This window comes from Cupressus sempervirens, chromosome 3, assembly GCF_028749045.1.
Source record: "Cupressus sempervirens isolate cs-2001-9-10 chromosome 3, ASM2874904v1, whole genome shotgun sequence".
Taxonomy (NCBI): domain Eukaryota; kingdom Viridiplantae; phylum Streptophyta; class Pinopsida; order Cupressales; family Cupressaceae; genus Cupressus; species Cupressus sempervirens.
The window spans coordinates 256,035,151-256,057,206 of record NC_143120.1 but is presented as its reverse complement, the minus strand read 5'-3'; the positions used below and the strand labels follow the sequence as shown (position 1 = coordinate 256,057,206).

At 37.0% G+C, this 22,056-nt stretch overlaps 1 protein-coding gene across 1 annotated transcript in view; it reads left to right on the top strand.

The window, feature by feature from the left end:
• The first annotated feature begins 4,867 nt into the window (after positions 1-4,867).
• Positions 4,868-22,056, top strand: part of LOC149565845 (uncharacterized) — a 29,512-nt gene continuing 12,323 nt past the window's right edge. The window contains exon 1 of the mRNA XM_089817274.1: positions 4,868-5,364. Coding sequence (XP_089673400.1) covers positions 5,212-5,364 — 153 coding nt within the window. The 5' untranslated portion in view covers positions 4,868-5,211. The remainder of the gene's footprint in view (positions 5,365-22,056) is intronic.

Below are 22,056 nucleotides of genomic sequence, written 5' to 3'. Positions count from 1 at the left end.
TTTAAGCAATTTGGGTTGTTGTATGTTGTGGGTTACTTTTTTTGTTTGTTAAAATGTCTCTTTTTCAACCAAAGCTCCCTAAACATGAAAAAGAGGCATGTTTGTTGAGTTCTCTCCCCAAAATCCATAACACATGTCCTAGGTGAATGTGAGCTTGGTAGCATTAATAGAGAGTCAAAATGCCCCAAATGGAATAATTCTTGAAAAGGTAACCAACATTGGGTTGCAAGAAGTCATAGCCTGTCCTCTTGTTTTGGCACACCCTGATTTAGTGATAGAATGTCCCAATAGATATGATCCCAAAAATAGGTACATTAGAAAAGTTTCAGGATAAATCTTGGTGAGGATTGACAACCTAGTCATTATAGAAGCTTTCCCCATTAGGAACTCTACGAACCCTGGACCTTTGAGGAAGCAACACATGCATATGAAGGAAAGAAGAAAGATTATAATTCCATCATCATGTAGAGTTGGCTTTTGAGACTAGAAAAAGGAGGTTCATGACTACCCAAGCCCTTTACTATTGAGCATTTTATAAAAAGGATAGTAGGAATTGTTTTCCTCCTAAATAGGGTAAAAGGATATGAACATGTTTTTCATTAGGAAGACTAGATGAACTTCTTTATACTAAAAATTGTGGGAGGTGAAATTTTTATTGATTAGGCAAAGCTAATAGCTGAAAGATTGCACAAAGAGTTGTTGGGTTTAGCCAATTGACCCCTTTCTCCATGGCCTCCTACCTATTCTACATTTTAGTCATTTAAAAAGATTGGGAAGGGCTACCCCATGAACCATGGACTAAAGACATAAAAATTTATGAATATTACAAACACCTGCAGGCTAAGAATCCCTTCCAAGAGTTCAGAAGGGTCAATGATGTATTTTTGGAGAGGTTAGTGTTTGAACTCAAAGGTAGAGAAAATAATAGGCTTTCTGAAGAAGCTATGAAAGAAATTGATACCTATGGCTGCCATTTTATCCAATTTCTAAAATTCACATACATTAGAGTTGGGGTGTTCAATGGTGAATCCCTTAAATTATCCCGATATTGCCTTGATAATGTTGCACTATTGGAGGTATGTAGACAGTTGGTTGCTATTTAACAATAATTGAAATGTACCAAAAAGGCATCAAGAGTTTTATTACCTATAGAGCTAGGACATTACAGATGTAAAAGTTTGAAAGACGTTGTGGCAATAGAAGATGAACTCCAAAAACTAGACCTAACGCCTTACGTCTCAAGGAAAGATTTTGACTATGTGGGGTTCGATAGAGATAATCTAGATGTCCCACCTACATTCAGGCATATTCCAGAGGTGGAAGATTATTGGGCCAACTATCCAGATGAATTCAAAGTCATAAGAAGGTTGTGGTCTAGGATGACTTTAAGGCAGGTTATAACCTTCATAATTGGCCTTGACATAAATAGAATCAAAGATGATGAGAAAGAAGATGTGTTAGACGCCTAGTACCTAGAAAAAATTGAAGGTTTCCCAATCCCTAAGCTAGATTGGAGTAAAAGAGAGGAAACTTATTTGTAATCTAGAACGACTGAGGTAATCAAAAGAACAAGGGAATGGTTGTTGAAAAAGAAGGCCCTTCAAACCATTGCCTAGTCATCAATGCAACATGTCAAGTCCAAGAAAAGGAAGACTTCAAAAAGATTTTTTACTCCTACTCACCATGTTTTTAATGATTCTTCTATAGGTAATCTTGAATTTGAAGTTGAACCAAGACCTCTAGAAGTTCAAATTTGACACAAAATAGAGCCTAGCAAAAGGATAATTCACTTGAGCATCAAGTAGAAGCAAAAATAGAACAATCCTAAGGCATATTGTGAAGCATTGGTTGACTTAGATCCTCTAGAAGAAAAATAGAAAATAGATCAGGTTCCTAGCTACGACAATTCCAATATGCCTAAAAATCAATGAACCTTGAGTTGTGAAGGAAACATCCCTTTGGATTTCCTCGCCTTAACCAGTAGCCTCATAACACCATAAAAGACTCTAATAGCCCCCAAATGGTTAGCAAGAAACAAAGCATAGTGCCTCTATCTTCACTTATTGATGACCTAGTAGGTAAATGCTTAGGAAAAAACACCCAAGATTAAAAAGACAAAGATTGAATCCAGGCTTGAGTTTGACAAAAATACAGGGCACTAGATGATAGAAATTGCCAAACTAGTCAAGGATAAAGATGATGATGAAATTACTACTCAAGATTATCAAATATCAAAAGTGAACTTAGTGAAAGGTAGCAGGGCAACCAACATGAAATGGTGCACCTCATAAAATTCAGATAGATGTGAAAACAACAAACCTAGATTGTTAGAGGGAAAAAAATATTTGCCAACAATATGCTTTTCCTTTATTTTTGTAATCCCTAGATCTCTCATTATTTCACATGTTCTCTTATATAACTTCCTTCCATTACAATTGTGATTCATCAATTATTTAAGAGCATTAGCTCCTTCCCTACTGAAAAGGAAGATTCAAATACATTTTTGTTTACTACAAAATTTGAAGGTTTTGAATATGAAGAAAGTAACAATTAATTCTTGGGAAAAGATAATATGAAATTGCTAGAGAGAAAGGTTGCAGTGATGGGTGGAAGTAACATGTTCCACTATACTCAAGGTCATTCTCTCATAAAGATTGATTCCCACACAATTGATGAGATGGTGCTGAAATTCATCACCACTCTCATCTATGAATGAAGTAATCCACATTTTTCTCCCTCCATTATGTTCCTTTTCACTTTGTGCTTAGTGGTTATGTTTATTTTCAAATAGAGGCTCCATTATCCAAAACTTGTTAAAAATAAATATATCTACATTAACTTTGATGGATGTCCATATCCATATTCTTAGTATGCATGGGTTCATTTTAAGATAGGTAGAATTGATATTGGAAAATGATGCAAAATTCGGTATTCCAACTTCCAATCAATATCAATCATTCTAGTGCCTTGTTCATAGCATGAATTCTGGATCAATCTTGAGATCATGTGTCATGTTCTTCAAATGCACAAGTAAGAACTAAATTTTTTAATACAACACCACCTATAATGCTCCTCATGCAAGACATGATAATCTTGTTTCCCAAAGATTTCAATACTAGTAGTAACTTCCATACCCCAAAGACCCAAATACCTTCTGCCACACATGTGCATTGAATCCATTACTTCATTTTGTACTCATGACACATGTCATCTTTTAACGTTTGTAGATTAATATTATTGTTAGTCAAATTATGTACTCTTCAATGCTCTAAACTACCAGTCAACTATCATGATTGTTCATAGTTGCAAAGTTGTAGAAAATAGAAAACTATATTGATAAAGGCAAGTTCATTGTATGAGCTCGATTCACAATGCAAGGCTCTCAAAAACAATTTCATGTCTCAAGTATTTTAACAAATTTTGGCTTCTTAGACTTGAAACATGTCTCTGACCCATGACTCCTATAGTGTTAATCTTCAACCTTATTAAATGAATTCTTAGCACAATAAGATGAAACTCTGAAACATTTATCCTTCACTCATTATATTAATTAATCCAAACAAATTAGTCAAACATACTATTTTGTTTGGTATAATTGTTGTGGATACTTTAGGTCTGATAAATAAATCCTTTGGCTAATATGATTCTCTTACGTGCCTTCAATCTCACACATCCCTCGAAACTGTTGTCTTTCCTCATGTTTGACGACAAGGACATATGGCAACCCAATCATCCAACCTTCCTTTAAAATCTTTTATGATGGACAACTAAAAGAAGAGCCTTGAAACATGCTAGAAATACAAGTTTTGTAGAGCCCAATAATTTTATCATCATTTGTATATATAGTTCCAATGGTCATATAAACATATATTGATATTGCATAAATAAAATTTGTTCTATAAAGGCGGTTCCGCATGACAAATGATGCTGGTCTTATTTATATTCGTCCCTGCTCTTCCTAATTTGGATTTTACATTTGTAGCTTCGCTCTGATACCATGTACTTGATTTTTATAAGATCATTTTCTACAAGTGTAATAACACTACCATCATATTGGCGTATTCCAAATGCAAATTTGAATGACTTATAAATATGAGAGAAGAAATGTCTCTATGGTTAATCATCATTATATATATATATATATATATATATATATATATATATATATATATAAGAGTATTGGTCTAAATGATGATTTACCAATAACCATAAAAGAATTATCTCTAGGTCAATTCAATTTGACTAAAGCTACAATCTTAACAACAATCACTCCGCGAGAGTTCACACGGTGCAGCTGGAAAGCTAACAAAGATTCATAATAATAAAATATAAATTGCCCTCAAGCGACTAAACCAGTGCCATCCGAGGGAGGTGGATCATGGCGATCATCGAAACCTCATAAATTAGTGGGGTTGGTGGGTGGCTGGAGAGGAGCCCACCCGTCATAACAACATTTTTTTCTTTTTCTTCTCCCTCTATGAAATTTGAAATAGTTAGTATTTATAATATAATTATTAAAAAATTGTAACGAAATAATATCTCTAGTCTCATTGTTTAAAATAGCAAACAATGTATACATTTGTAAAACTTTTCAAGCTAGGCTTAATAAACCCATTACAAAATTAGACCTTATCTTACAAATTAATAAACCCATTACAGAATTAGACCTTATCTTACAAATTAAATGAAAGCTAAAATGCCATAGACCTAAGCGAAAATTGAGCATGTTAAGCAATTTAACATTTGTGGAGGTATCATTTTTCGAAATATAAAATACATAACCCATAGATTTAGCGTTCAAGAATAACTCCTCGTCAAATCTAAGTTAATGTTAATTTTATACGTATACTCTAGTCTGTGGTATTTGTTTTATCGCAAATTATCCCGTCAAAAGGACACATTAATGTTTTTTGACCAATCTGCAGCGTTGCCACACGTCGCACGGTCGAATCCTCTCACCTAAAAGGTAGGAAAAACAAAAGAAAAATGTCAAAAAAAAATTCAGACGACGCGGTCGTGATCGCCTAGAGGATCCACAGAAGCCAAGCCTGAATAATTCCAAACACGCCACTATCAGATTTTAAAGAAAAGAAAGATTTTGAAAGCTATGTTGTTCCGACTCCGAACCAACTCTGGCATCTGCAATCTGATTGTGTTCAAGGGTTATGCAAATTTGCGCTTAACCTTTTCCTTTTGTCTCGGTTGACTCCTATGGCTTCATATTCGGTAGAAGATTTCATCGGCAATGGCGTTCTGAAGGAAGTTATGGAGTATCTCGTTTCGGAAGGGTGGGACGACGTTCCCACGCTCAAGATGATGAATGCCGAGGACATGGAAGCTCACAATCTCAGCACACAGCAGCGAGTAAGGAACGCTTAACTTCATAATTCTGTCATAAATTTTGTTTTATTTCCGATTCCTAAGCCTTTCCATAATTTAGAAGAAAATCTTGGAAGAAGCAAGCAATTTTTTTTAAATAGCTGCTCGCCAAAGTTTTTGTGTAAAGAATTGTGCCTGGATTTGTTGAATTCAAAGAAATTTTGAATATTTTGATGTACTGTATCTTATTTTATTTCCGTTTGCAAAGCCTTTACATAATTTAGAAGAAAATCTTGGAAGAAGCAAGCAAATTTTGGAAAATAACGGCGCACCAAAGTTTTTGTGTATAGAATTAAGCCCGGATTAGTTAAATTAATAAATTCACAGAAATTTTGAATATTATGATTTACAGTATCTTATTACAAAATAATATATATCTGGAGAAAATAAATTCATACAGTTAAAGAGATCTGATGAAAGACAATCTTGCTTAGCAGCAATTTATTAATACCATAAAATTGAATGCGTTAAGTGGAAATACAGAAACGGTTATTTTCATTATGTCAAAATAAGCCCTGTTTTCACAGGTTACAGTAGGTTGATTATGAATCTAAATTAAATCCAGGATGGATAAAATCTTCGCAATCAAATCTTTGCACAGTCTTCATGATATTAAAAGATATCCATATGTTTAGTTCTTGTGTGGCTTTCCAATCCTTTTCTTATTAGAAAATAGGTTGTCGATTATCTGTTGTAATGTCCCCATTTTAGCAGTTAACCAAGTGTGTGTGCGTTAGCCTTGTTCTACATGGTCCCGAGGGCTAACAAAGGGTTTAATGGGATCCTGGAGTGTTTTGGCCTAGTCATTTCCAGTTTGGGCCAAAACGAAGTTGATTTACTTAGTTTCAGGCATACTTACTATTTTTAGTAAGTCGACAGGACATAGTGCAAGTCAATTTTGGTGATTGGATTCGATACTCCTCGGTGAGAGCTTTCCGATGAGCTATCACTCACATTATTCGGAGTCCGATGGCTAATACATTTTAATGCCTGAAGTTTTATTAAAGAAACGTCTAATTTAATTGTAAAGTATTAAAGTGTTACTTTAATATTTATTTTATGGTGATGTGTACCCAAGGGAGACATAAGGGGTATTTTAATATATGTTTTATATATTACACATCTTTTATCCCACATTGCTCATATGAGTTGAGCGGACCTTTGGAAATAGAATAAAATGAAGCATTTGTGGCTTCATTAGGCAGGTTGAATATGAGAAGAAATTGGTGTGTGAGTTGCAGCTCTGTTCTTGGCATTTGAGAACGTCTATCCTCTCTTATAACATTCTAGACGTCATTCCCTTGGAGTTTGGCCTTTGGAATTCTTTGTTATTGGCTTCATTATCAGGCAGTTTAGTTGCATTTCCGGCTACAGGCAGATTTGGTATTTTGCTCATAGCTTCTTCACTACTTGTCTGATGCTTGTGCCGCTTTGAGGAAATGGTATTACGAAGGTAGTGGACTGATTGAAGGATAAAGTATTATAGCAGCAAGTTGGAAAGCATGGGCTGGAGTATTATGTCAATACTGCTGAAGTAATTAGTGAGTTGATAAATCTGCCATGTATTTGGTTTTATGAATTCTGAAAATAACATTTTATTAGCAGCAGTTCATTTCCACTTTGCATATTATTGTAGTTTCTTTCTTGTTTATGTTGTATGATACCAATTCCATGCACAAAACACAACAAACAAATAAACATTTGATTTTCGGAGTTATAAGGGGATTAAAACATTAAACGAAAAAATAAGAGGTTGCATGCAAACTATTTGACAAAATTCCTTTTAGCATATTGGTTTAGTTTTTTGGGATATCTAGGGGTGCCCATTACAGTGGTATCAGAGCTATAAGTCCTGCCATCCTGTGGAGGTCTTATAGGAAATTTGGAACAACCGGATAAAGGGAAAAAGTGTTTGATGAAATGTCAAAACACTCAAATCAGAAATAAGTAAAAACACAGGCCAAGCATTTATGTTTGAGCATGCGACAGGGGTCTTATAATTTCCGCAATACCAGAGCAAGACAAAATAGGATTTCAGACTTGCAAAGAAAACAGTCTAGTACATCCGTGCAGGTGGACATTGAATCCAACCATACAGACACAGAGGAGATATTCTTTGATCGGGACAATAATATGGGTGATCGAGATGACAGGAATACAGGATTAGGCGGACGCAGAAATGTTGGTCTAGATCAGGGGGAGGTACTGTTCAGACAATTACTAGATACATTAGAGCAGGGGCAGCGTATGCAACAGAAGCAAAATAGGCGCATGATGTTGCAGCTCATGGCTAGACAGATGGGTGTCAATATTAATCCAGGTAATGCTAACAACAGAAACAATAACAACGAGGGAAACAATAACAACGGAGGAAACAATAATCATGGAGGCCGAGGCAACAACAATGGTCCTGAGAATAACATTAATGGTAATAATGGACACAGCAACAATGGGAATGAGGCTGATAACTTTAGACATGTTGCACGCCCAGCGCGGACTGTGAGCTCGAGATCTCTTCTACCCACTTTCCCACCCAGAGATCCGGTTCAACCAGTAAACGAACTGCAAATTACCAAGTTACAGGATCAGTTCAGGAGGGACTGGGAGGCTAGTGGACCGGAGTTTCAGGCGGATATTTCTCTTAGAGATTATATGGACTTGAGGATGAGACACATGCCTAAAGCAGGAAGGAGGAATCAAAACTTTGAGATGAGGAAGAAAGTTGGAAAATTTTCTTTACCTTATTATGATGCTTCAGGAAAGATGACTGCACGAGCTTGGGTGCATAAGGTAGATACATACTTGTAGCTAAATCCTATGCCTGAGGAGGAGGCTATCAAGTATGCGGCTATGCACTTGGATGGCGTTGCACATGAATGGTGGCATCATGGCATGTTGACTTTGGGGCATAATCAGATTACATCCTATGAGAAATTCACCGAAACATTGATTGGGAGATTTGACACTAAGGATCCCGAGTTACATTTCAAGGAGCTAGCACAGTTAAAACAGTCAGGTTCTGTGGATGCTTACATTGCCAAGTTTCAGCGCTTGTCTGTACTTGTTACTGATATCTCTCCTAGGAGATTGGTGGTGTTATTTTGTGATGGTCTTGCTGATCCATTACGAGGTTGGGTGAAGGGACATGCTCCACTCACCTTAGCTGAAGCAACTAAAAAGGCATGAGATTTAGCCCCTTCGATATACAAAGAAAAAAACCATTCAACAGATTCTTCCTACCACAAGGACAAAGACAAAAAACCATTTCAGAAAGAGTATAGCAAACCCAAAGAAGGATCAAAAGGACTAGACAATGAAACCTTGAATGAACTTCAAAAGAAGAAGTTGTGCTTCCATTGTAGAGAGCCTTGGGACTTATCTCATAAATGTTCTCTCAAGGCTAAGGCAAATCAAATGGAGTATTTTTCAGCAGAAGAGTTAGAGTTAGAAGGGGAGGATCAACACTCTGATTCAGATGAGGGTAACACTATAGAGGAGAGCAACATTCCTAAGGATGATAGATCATTGACACGCTTGACAGGGGCCCAAAAGGCAATCACATTTAAGGTCAAGGGTACTATCCAGGGGCAGAAAGTGATATCTCTTATTGACACTGGGGCTACACATAACTTCATAGATGCACAGTTGGTAGCCAGGAGAGGGTTACAGACAGAGGAGCATGATGGGTTTAGAGTCATGGTGGCTAACAGTGATAAGTTATTATGCACTCAGAAGATATCTAATCTTCGCATCAGGTTTGGAGATGGCTACGAGTTGGAGGATGAGTTCTATGTTGTGGACATGGGAGATTATGATGTCATCCTCGGCATGACATGGATGGCTTCACTAGTTGAGTTCACACTCAATCTAGCAAAATTTGAGATGAGATTCCAACATGAGGGAAAAACTGTGGTACTTAGAGGACTTCCAGATGGAGTTTGTAGAGTAGTGTCCTTGAGGAGAATGCAGAGACTTTTTCGTCATGATGACATAGAGTGGGCGGCAGAGTGCTACATTATGCCAACTTCACCAGAGCCACAAGAAAAGAGTCATCCACCAGATATCCAAAAAATACTTGATAGACACGCTAAAGTATTTAGCGATATTCCTCATGGGGTTCCTCCTGATAGAGGGATGGAACATGTTATTGAGCTCGAGGAGGGAGCCAAACCAGTTATGATTACTCCCTATCGTCATCCTAAGAAACACAAGGATGAGATAGAGAAGGCGATTAAGGATTTGTTGGAGATGGGGCATATCAGGCCCAGTAAGAGCCCCTTTGCTTCAGCAGTAGTATTGGTAAAGAAGAAGGATGGGACGATGCACATGTGCATCAATTACAGGGCATTGAATAAGAAAACAATTAAAAACAGGTATCCCATTCCTAGGATTGATGAGCTGATTGATGAGTTGCATGGGGCATGCTTCTTCACCAAAATTGATTTGCGATCCGGATACCATCAGATCAGGATGAGAGCAAAGGACATTGAGAAAATAGCCTTCCGATGTCACTATGGCCACTTTGAGTTCATGGTTATGCCATTTGGTCTGTAACGCCCCGCCAAGGGATCCAAAAGAATTAACCTAAAGTTTCACTAAGTTTGCTAAACATTTTTTTTTTTTTAAGTAAGAATGTATAACATACACATCAAACACATAGTAGCGGAAGCAATAACATGTAATCATCGACAAACATACATCACAAGTTACATTTCTTAAGGATCCCAAGACGTTGAGTCATGTTTAAATTTAATTAATTCTAAGTCTAACAACTATCACATACATATGAAAGAATAATCAGAAAGTCCCATGTCCATAATATACATGTAATATCCTCCCCTGATTTGAACTTTGACTTGCAGAAATTTAACTTAAGGAATATTGTCAAACACTTTGTATGCAAACTCATAAAGCTAATTTCCTCAATAAATTGCTTTCCAATGAGTAGATTTACGAACAACTATGAAGTGACATTAAAATGCATAATACACATCATAACATTTTCACAAACACTTGGCACACATTCAATAGTATATGAAAAATCTGGAAACTCTTTCAATCTGCTAATAAAGGGTGATTTTTAAATGTAGATGTGCACTTACAGCTGCCTTAAAGGCTGCAACAACTATTCAGACTTGTATTCAACAATTACTATGCAAAATATCAAAATTTGACAGAAGAAACCTGAAATTAGTTGCCGTAGTATTTTGCAGATGTAGTCGGCCAGCCCTCCAAACTTCTAATCAGCCGGAAAAACAAGTAAACTTGATACCAACACTGTTCACGCTGTACTGTAGCAAAATACTGTTCATGCGGCACTATAGCAATAACTAACTTCAGATCTGCACCTCAAACCCTTGTAAATTTCTTTATGCAAATGCCCCAAATGAAACCCAGTGTGTTTGCTGAAGTGAAAACACCCTTGATCCTCCTGACTGTGTCTTCCAACAGCGAAGATAATGCTAGCAAAGAGGGATTCCGTCCTCCAAACCCGATAATCAGATATCCAACAACATAACATTAATCTTCATCCAAGTATACAAAAAAAAAAGCTCTTCCATTTCTTTTATAGTGTTCTCACAAGAGCTCAATCCTTCGTTTTCTTAATGTGGGATAAAACATAACTCCCTTTATGTACCTTATGTCTCCAATGTGTTATAAAAATAAAGGGAACTCTTTTAATTTAAATATTTCCCACAAACTATAGTCTATGCATTAATAAAGTTAAATATTTAAATTTAACTTTATAAAATGGCTTTATCAATGCATAACAAATCTTATCAATGATAAATAAGTCTTCCTGTTGATTTTAAACAATTACCATCGACATACCACTGTGACTGAATGTCCGGCCATGTCCAAGATGACTTACTATAAATAGTAAGTATGCCCAAAGTTGCCTCAGAACCCCTCAGAAAGACCTGCAACTGAAACTGTCTAGGCCAAATGGCCTCTAAGCCCCTTTAATGTCCTAGTTAGCCTACGGGACTGTGGGGAAATAGGCTAATGACAACATCATGCTATGAATGCTGGAAAGGGGACATTACAGTCTACCCTTCCCAAAATTGCTTGTCCTCAAGCAATTTCAGCTCTGGATGCTGCAATATCTGCTCATTTTCCCAAGTAGCATCCTCGACAGGTAGGTTCCTCCACTTCACTAGATACTCCCTGATAGTCCTCCTGTGAAACACCCTCTCCCTGGAGTCAAGTATGGCCTCGGGAACCAAGATAAGCTTTCCCTCATCATCAAGAGGTGGCAATACTACTGAAGGCACCACATTGTGACCCAATGCTTTCTTAAGGCGTGACACATGGAACACATTATGCACTTTACTGTCTGCAGGCAACTCCAACTCATAAGCTACTTCGCCCACTCTCTTGATTACTTTGAACGGTCCATAGTAGCGTGGTTTCAATTTCTCTGCTCCACTCTTCTTGAGAGAGGACTGTCTATACGGCTGTAACATGAGGTACACCATATCTCTCACCTCAAAAGACCTCTCAACCCTGTGCTGATCAGCATATTGCTTCTGCTAATTTTGTGCCTTTTGCAAATTTTCCTTGAAGGATCGCATAATGTCCTGACACTCCTGCAAAGTATCCTTGGCCTTAGGCACCCTGCTGTCCCCAAATAACAAATCCAAAAAATTAGGAGCATCATACCTGTACAGTGCCATAAAAGGGGACATTTGAATAGACATATGGAAAGAGGTATTATAGCAGTACTCCCCTAGATGTAGCCACTTCACCCAAGCCTTTTGCTCTCCTGCAATGTAGTTTCAAAGGTACCCCTCAACCCATTTGTTCACTATCTCTGTCTGCCCATAAGTTTGGGGGTGGTAGCTGGTACTCGGAGTGAGCTCTGTTCCACATAACCTGAACAACTCCTGCCAAAAGTGGCTCATAAATCTGTTGTCTTTATCACTGACTATGCTCCGTGGTATCCCATGTAGTCTGAATACCTCTCGAAAAAATAGTTCTGCTGTTTGTGCTGCTGAAAATGTAGACGAAATTGCAAAGAAATGTGCAAATTTTTTCAATCTGTCTACCACAACAAAGATACAATCCCGACCCTGTGCCTTGGGGAGGCCTGTGATAAAATCCATGGAAATTCTATCCCACTTCTTCTTTGGTATGGGTAGGGGCTGTAGTAAACCACCCGGAAAAGAATGTTCCTGTTTGTTCTACTGACACACAGGGCATTCCCTAACAAACTGAAGCACCTCTGATTTGAGTCCTTTCCAAGTGAAGCGCTCTATCACCTGTCGATATGTCTTAAAGAATCCAGGATGCCCTGCCATTGGTGAATCATGAAATGCCCTCAAAATCTTCTGCTTCATAGCAGACCCGAGTACTAAATAAATCCTTTCTTTGTAGATGATCAGATCATTTACGACAGTGTATCGACTATCTTGAATAGCTCCCTCAATAATGCTAGATGCCCAACTATCCTTAGCATATTCTGCCAAGATCATCTCTCTCCAATCATCCATGACTATCCCAACAACAAGCAAATGATGCCTTCTAGATAAAGCATCTGCAACAATATTTTTCTTCCCTTTGACATAGGCTATGTCGAAATCATAGGCCTGTAATTTACTCACCCATTTCTGTTGCCTGTCATTAAAGTCCTTTTGTCCAAGGAAATGTTTCAAGCTATTATGATCTGTTTTTACTGTGAATCGGCTTCCCACTAAGTACTGCTTGAACTTAGCTAGCGCGTGCATGATTGCTAGCATCTCTTTGTCGTAGATGTTGTAGGTTCTCTCCACACCTCGTAATTTTCTACTCTCATATGCGATGGGATGTTTGTCTTGCATGAGAATAGCTCCTATGCCCTCTCCCGAGGCATCACACTGCAGCTCAAAAGGCTTGGTGAAATCTGGAATGGCTAAAACAAGACATGTACTCATCAGCTCCTTAAACCTGTCAAAACAATCCTGAGCCCTCTCTAACCACCTGAAACTATCTTTCCGTGTCAAATCTGTAAGTGGTGCTGCTATCTGTGAAAATCCCTTCACAAATCTGCGGTAGAACCCACAAAGCCCGAGAAATCCCTTGAGTTGTGAAGTGTTCCTCGGTGGTGGCCAATCCAGAATGGCCCTGATCTTGTCTGGGTCAACCCGAACACTTCCTACACTAATAATATGCCCTAAATAGAGCAGCTCTGTCATCCCAAACTCACATTTACTCATCTTGGCATATAATGACTCCCTCTCTAGAATACTGAGCACTGTATCAATATGCTTCAAATGTTCCTCCCAAGCATGGCTGTATATCAGTATATCATCAAAAAATATCAACACAAACTTCCTCAACTGATCTCTGAACACTCTATTCATACAGGACTGGAAAGTGGCAGGGGCATTTGTCAACCCAAAGGGCATGACTAAGAACTCAAAATGTCCATAGTGGCATCTAAAAAGTTGTCTTCTCCACATCCACCTCTCTAACCTGTATCTGATGGTAGCCGTATCTCAAATCAATCTTGGAGAAGTAGCATGCACCATGCAATTCATCAATAAGCTCATCGATGCGCGGGATAGGGTATCGGTTCTTGATTGTCTTCTTGTTTAGCTCCCTATAATAAATGCACATCCTCATTGTACCATCCTTCTTCTTCACCAATACTACTGAAGAAGCGAAAGGACTTTTTCTTGGCCGTATGTGCCCCATGTCAATCAACTCCTTAATTGCCTTTTCTATTTCATCCTTACATCTCTTCGAATGGTGGTAAGGTGTGATGATAACTGGCTTAGCCCATTCCTCTAATTCAATAACATGCTTGATTCCCCTATCCGGGGGTCTCCCTGGAGGTATCTCACCAAACACCTTAGTATGTTTGGTTATTATTTTTTGTACATTACTCTTGTTTATGCTGCTCTGTCATCTTAGGCATTACTCTAAACTCTGCTGCCCATTGCACCTGATCATATCTAAAGAAACTCTGCATCCGCTTGAGTGACACCACTCGAAGTCTCCCATCTGACAAACCTCTGAGCACTATCTTCTTACCATTTGCCTCAAACCTCATTTCCATTTTCTCAAGGTTAAATGTAAACTCTACCAGAGACTTCATCCAGTTCATCCCAAGCACCATATCCTGATCACCAATGTTGACCACAAAGAAATCTCCTGTCATGTCATAATCTCCCAAATGAAGCTGCAAGTTGGAGATTTTCTTGGTACATTCAATTTTGAAGCCATCGGCAACCATCACCTTAAATCCCCTATGCTCCTCTGTATGTAGCCCTCTGCGTGTCACAAACTTCTCATCAATGAAGTTATGTGTCGCCCTTGTATCAATGAGTGCCACAACTCTCTGTCCATCCAAGGTTCCCCTAACTCTGAAAGTGACGGCCTCCTGTATACTTGACAACTGAGCTATCGTGCTATCACCGCATGCTTCCTCCTATGAAGAACTATCATCATCTCCATCTGATTCGGATGATTGCTCCGAATCTCCATCTACTGACTCTTCGGCTGAAAAGTACTCCATCTGCTTAGCCTTTGCTTTCAATGGACACTTATGTGACAAATCCCAAGGCTCCCTGCAATGAAAACAAAGCTTCTTCTTCCTGAGATCATTAAGTGTCTCATTGTCCAACCTCTTACTTTCCTCCTTAGTTGGTTGAACCTCTTTATGAAAAGGTTTCCTGTCCTTATCTTTCCTTGAAGGGAAACTCTTTGCCTGAAATTTATTTTTTGAAGATGAAGAGGAATCCATGTCACGAGCTTTCTTAATGGCTTCCTGCAAAGTGGGAGGGTTGAGAGCTTTAATCCACCCTCTCAACGGATCAGCTAACCCATCCATAAATAGAACTAGTATCCTCCGTTCAAATACATCTGTTACTAACACTGCAAGTTTTTGAAACTCTGAAATGTAAGTTTCCAATGATCCTCACTATTTAAGTTGAGCTAACTCCTTCAAATGGAGTTCTAGATCCTTCCTATCAAAACATTCAATCAGCCTCTCCGTAAACTCCACATATGAGGTAATGTGTGCATGTCCCATAGTGACCATACCATGATGCCACCACTCGTGTGCTAACCCATCCAGATAAATTGCTGCATACTTAATAGCTTCTTCCTCGGGCATAGGGTTCAATTGAAAGTATGTGTCAAGCTTTTGAACCCAATCTCTTGCTGTAGATTTTCTTGAGCCATCATAATATGGTAACTCAAGTCTCCCTACTTTCTTCCGTAGCTCATAGCTCTGGTTCTTGTCATGTCCACGTGGCATATGTTTCATCCGCACATCCATATACTCCCTAAAGGTAATTGCAGCAGTAAAATCTGGCCCTCCGGCTTCCCAATCTCTCCTCAACTGGTCCTGTATATTAGTAATCTGGGGCTCTGGTACGAGCTGCTCTGGAGCTCTAGGAGGAAATGTAGGAATCATGGGCCTTGAACTCACTATCCTAGCTCGCTGGGGTGCATGACCGAAATTGTTCCCAACTTGTTCATCTCCATTATGTGTCCCATCCTGATCATTTCCATTCTGATTGTTACCATTCTGATTATTTCCTCCACCCATGTTAGCATTCAACCCCATTTGACAAGTCATCATCTGCATCATAAGATCCAATCTCTAATTCTGTTCCTGTGCCCTTTGTTCTGCTACTCGCTGACCCTGTACCAAGATCTCTAATAACTGTAAGAATCTTTCCTCTCCAGGCTCTGGACCGGCATTCCTGCCTCCACCTAATCTTGTATTCCTGTCATCTCGGTCACCCATATTGCTGTCTTGATCAAAGAATACATCCGCTGTGTTTGTATGACTGGATTCTATACCCCCCTGTACGGATGAACTAGACTGTTTGCTTTGCAGGTCTGAACTCCTACTTTGTCTTGCTCTGGTATTGTGGAAATTATAAGGCCCCTGTCGCATGCTCAAACATAAATGCTCTGATTTTAGTGTTTTGACATTTTATCAAACACTTTCCCCTCTATCTGCCAGTTCCAAATTTCCTATAAGACCTCCACAGGATGGCAGGACTTATAGCTCTGATACCACTGTAATATCCTCCCCTGATTTGAACTTTGACTTGCAGAAATTTAACTTAAGGAATATTGTCAAACACTTTGTATGCAAACTCATAAAGCTGATTTCCTCAATAAATTGCTTTCCAATGAGTAGATTTACGAACAACTATGAAGTGACATCAAAATGCATAATACACATCATAACATTTTCACAAACACTTGGCACACATTCAATAGTATATGAAAAATCTGGAAACTCTTTCAATCTGCTAATAAAGGGTGATTTTTAAATGTAGATGTGCACTTACAGCTGCCTTAAAGGCTGCAACAACTATTCAGACTTGTATTCAACAATTACTATGCAAAATATCAAAATTTGACAGAAGAAACCTGAAATTAGTTGCCGTAGTATTTTGCAGATGTAGTCGGCCAGCCCTCCAAACTTCTAATCAGCCGAAAAAATAAGTAAACTTGATACCAACACTGTTCACGTCGTACTGTAGCAAAATATTGTTCATGCGGCACTATAGCAATAACTAACTTTAGATCTGCACCTCAAACCCTTGTAAATTTCTTTATGCAAACGCCCCAAATGAAACCCAGTGTGTTTCCTGAAGTGAAAACACCCTTGATCCTCCTGACTGTGTCTTCCAACAGTGAAGATAATGCTAGCAAAGAGGGATTCCGTCCTTCAAGCCCGATAATCAGATATCCAGCAACATAACATTAATCTTCATCCAAGCATACAAAAAAAAAAGCTCTTCTATTTCTTTTATAGTGTTCTCACAGCTCAATCCTTCATTTTCTCAATGTGGGATAAAACATAACTCCCTTTATGTACCTTATGTCTCCAATGTGTTATAAAAATAAAGGAAACTCTTTTAATTTAAATATTTTCCACAAACTATAGTCTATGCATTAATAAAGTTAAATATTTAAATTTAACTTTATAAAATGGCTTTATCAATGCATAACAAATCTTATCAATGATAAATAAGTCTTCCTGTCGATTTTAAACAATTACCATCGACTACCATTGTGACTGAATGTCCGGCCATGTCCAAGATGACTTACCATAAATAGTAAGTATGCCCAAAGTTGCCTCAGAACCCCTCAGAAAGACCTGCAACTGAAACTGTCTAGGCCAAATGGCCTCTAAGCCCCTTTAATGTCCTAGTTAGCCTACGGGACTGTGGGGAAATAGGCTAACGACAACATCATGCTATGAATGCTGGAAAGGGGACATTACAACACATTTGTTCCGAATGCCTCTTGGCAAATTAATTCGGAATGCTCAATCATCCACTGTACATGTCACAAGGTATGAAAGGCTTAAAAGAATATACATATGTGAAAATAGAAATGCATCAATCTCTACGAATCCATGATACAAAGTACAGTAAAAATATATGAAACTATTCACCATACATGATACATCCATACATCCATAATGATAAAATATCTATCATAAAATCTAACCATCCATCATAATAATCCAAGAACATAGTGAAGGTAAATGCCAACCTAGAAAGCTCTAGCCACAGCGACTACGAACGGATCTCAATGGTAAGAGTAAAAAGCACTACCACCCGACCGCGTGGAACCTAAATGGTCCACTCCCACCGCGCTGAGGAGATAGTCTCAAGTCCCAAATAGGATAACAAAAACTATAATCATAAATACTCTCTAAGTCCAGGAAATCCTATAAGTATGCTAACTCAAGAGTTCCTAAAAAGATCAACATCTAAACCCAGAGGTACCACAAAGACACGTAAGAAACCTATTATGCAAGCGGGAAAGTGTCATCGCAAAAGTCACGTAGAAGTTACCCGAGCAATCCCTTAGGAATCTTGGGTCCCTACTGATCCTTGCGGCCACTAGTATCCTCTCGTACTGATGAGGCATACTATGGAATGCAAGGTCGTAACCAAGCGTTCTCTCTACCCCATCCTAGTATGTACTAGCACTCAAGGCATGGGAGAGAACATACAATTATCTTGTTAGGTTCATTTTCTCTCATTTAGTGTAAATGTTTTCACTTATTAAAACAACTTACAATGGGTTACTCCAGGCAGCCTCTTAGGGCCTCGATCCCCATTGCAAGCCACTTCCTGACACTACACATAGATAACCTACCCTAGGCTCATGAAATCACAAATCAAAGAATCATAATAAAAACACCTCAGTCCTATACAAGCAACTGAAAAACATCATAAAAGATAAGCCACAAAAATTACATCAGTTCTTCATGAGCAACAGATAAGCATCAAATAATAATCATATGATCACAACAGTTCTCTATCAACAACTGAAGGCATCAATGATAAATCACAAAATCCGATGGTTCTCCAATGAGCAACCAGAAAGTATCCCAATAGTAAATTACAATACTGATCGAAGACTCCAAAATGGTCAAGTCAAAACATGTCACAACATGACATCATCAAGATCTAAACGAACACTTCAGTCAAAGCAACCAGAAGGTAATACAAGTATAACTGATCGAGACTCAGAAATGGTTATCAAATATAACTGATCGAGACTCAAAAATGGTTAAGTTAGGTATCTCAAATACATACACCTCAGCTTCACACAAGGAAACTAGAAAAAAATAACAAACAGTAAATACATCCATCATAGAGCATACTATCACATTACCTTGGTTGGTTTGAAAAGATCGAGAACAAATCATCATAGCCTCACATTCACAAACCCTGAGCCTCTGGTAACATCCTAAACTGGTCAACGCTAAACCAACCCCATAACACTCAAAGCATAGACAATATATAGAAAACATCATAGTCTCACAATTGGTTTTGATTTGAAAACATACAGTTGAGTTAAACAATAAGGTTTCAGTTTTCAGTGTTTATTTTCAAGTAAAAAGTCTTATAGTTCAATTTGATTGATAATATACTATTGAGTTAATGTGAGGTTTCCATTTACAGTTGAATGTATGTTTTAAACAGATAGAACCCATAGTTCACCTTTACCAATTATCTCGTTCCTATATCCAAATGAAACACCTAATTACCCCTAGTTGATTTTAAGTCAAAGTCTTAAAACAATCTAAGGGTAATATTTAAACTATTAATAATACTTGTTGATCTTTGATTATAATAATCTACACTTTCATTAAAAACAATATTATAATATTAAACTTGCTTAAAAAATTTTTTGATTTAATTAATCTTAATTTAAATCAAACTTTAAATAAAATTAATTAATAATACATAAAGGACCATATTACATTTATTAATAATTTATTTATTTATAAAATTATTAATAAATAATAATAAAATTTCAATATAATTTAAAATTTAATAAAGTTTAAATTAAATAATAATTATATTAATTAAAACAATTTTGTTTAAAACGTTTTACACAAAAAAATTGATTAATAAAAAGTAAATCGTAGTTTATTTTCTTTTAATAAAAAACGGCGTGTTTAAAGGCCCGCCGGCCTGCCATACCCTGCGGCCGCAGGTGTTACTGCTGCCACAGACAGCAGTACCACCTGCCGCGGCAGCGTGAATGTGGGGCGTGGGAAGTGGTGGCCCCGCCCCACTCCAATATATTTTATATATATATTTTTTTGTTTTAAATTTTCATCATTATTTTAATATATATAAAACAAATTATGTTTTATTTTAAATTAGTTTTGTTTAATTTTATTAAAACAATTTCCTCCAAAGAAAATATATATTACATATATATATATATTTTTTAAATCTAGAACTTTCAATTTCAAAATCAAAACCCTTACCAAATTAAATCTTAATTTCTTAATCTAGAAAACAAGGGTTCTAATAACTCTTCCAGTCTCCATGGATATAGAAATTATTGAAGAGCAATTAATAAATTTACAATATTGAAAAGTTAAAACTTTCATCACAGAGAATTCAGATTTACAAACCCCAGACACGAAGAAGACAGGAAAGGATAATTGCATATTTAATGGTTAATAAAAAACACAAGACCCTACTTGATCCTGATGCTATTATGCAATCTCCAAGAACTGTAAGAGAATTCGGTCCTCTCAATAACCTTCCTCTGGAAAACTTTCTTGATATCAGCCTTCTGAAATTCGCTTCCAAAAGTTGTCTCACAAAAATTCCCGTCCAAATTCGTGTGTCTCCAAAAATGGACCCCCAAAGTTGTGATAAGAAATTTTCTCCTTAAATCGGGGCACTAATTGTGCGTTCACCCGAGAAAACTCTTTGCACAACTGAGTTAACTCCCAATTAACCTTTATTATCTTTTATTTTATTTTGCATTCATCTTTCATGCACATTAAGTTGAATTATTAAATAACTTTATTTAATATTCCACTTGACTTCTATTTTAAATTAATTTATTACTTTAATCTCATGTGCAGTTTATGAAATTAAAATAACGTTATTAATTTCTATTATTTAATTTTTTAATTTATTTCTCAAATTTAAACTCATGCTTAGATCATGCGATCTAGAATCCTTAATAATTTAATATCTTTCAACTTTTAAATTTATTTTAGAACTTAATTGATAACATATTTAATTAATTTAAATAACAATAATATTTAGCATTTATTTAAAAATGAACTCCAAATATATTATTATTAAATTAAATATATATTATCATGTTCTAAATTTATCTTTGAACTTTTATCTCCAAATTTAATTCTTTTATTTAATTAATTTCTCAATTAATTAAATATAATCAAATATCATAATAATCTTCTATTAAATTAAATCATTAATTAATCTTTTTAATTAGACTTAATTAATAGAAAATACACCAAGAACTCATAAAGAAACATACGAAAACCCATCATAGAAAAACACATACTAAATCAAACAAAAAAAAAGGTTATAATCACGAAATTACATCATTTGATGCATTCGGAGGGTACTTAACTCAGATACTTGTCCTAATTATCAATTAGGACAATTGGCTAAAGGGTTTAGGATTTGGACTTAAGAGTTTATCTCCTCTCTCTTACCATTGAGATAATGCGATAAGGTACGCTCATCCTGGCAATTCAGAAAAGTCGATACCCAGTACCTGCAACCTGCATAAAATTTACGCATGTACAAACACAATATTCTAAGCTAAACAGACAATGGCAGGAAGTGGTGCATCGTGTAGATCCCGACTAGCAGGTGACTACGACTCCCTTCCTTAACCACATTGGAAACACCATACATAAAGAAAACAAACACGCACACCATACACATGCAGTATGGGGTAAGTATCCATAAGAAAGCACATATGATAATAAACCATCTAACTAATCATCATCGATAACTGAAAATATTGAATAATCATCATACATGCATGAAATATAGAGTACCAAGTAATCTCATCATATAATAAACTGAGTGTAAACCAACATCTGATAATCTCTAACATAATAATACTAATCATCAAAAATAAAATTGGCCTAAAAGAGTTTGGCAAAGATGATAGAAATGCGACTTAGGGGCAGGCACTACATGGTCTAACCAATGCACCTGCTACATTTCAAAATTGTATGAACCAGGTATTCAGGAAGCAGCTGAGGAGATTTGTCTTGATCTTCTTTGATGACATCTTGGTCTTCAGTAAGACCTGGGAGGAGCACTTACATCATCTGGAGGAGGTGTTATCTATTCTGGAGAGAGAGTCATTGTATGCCAAGGAATCTAAATGTGAGTTTGGCATGACTGA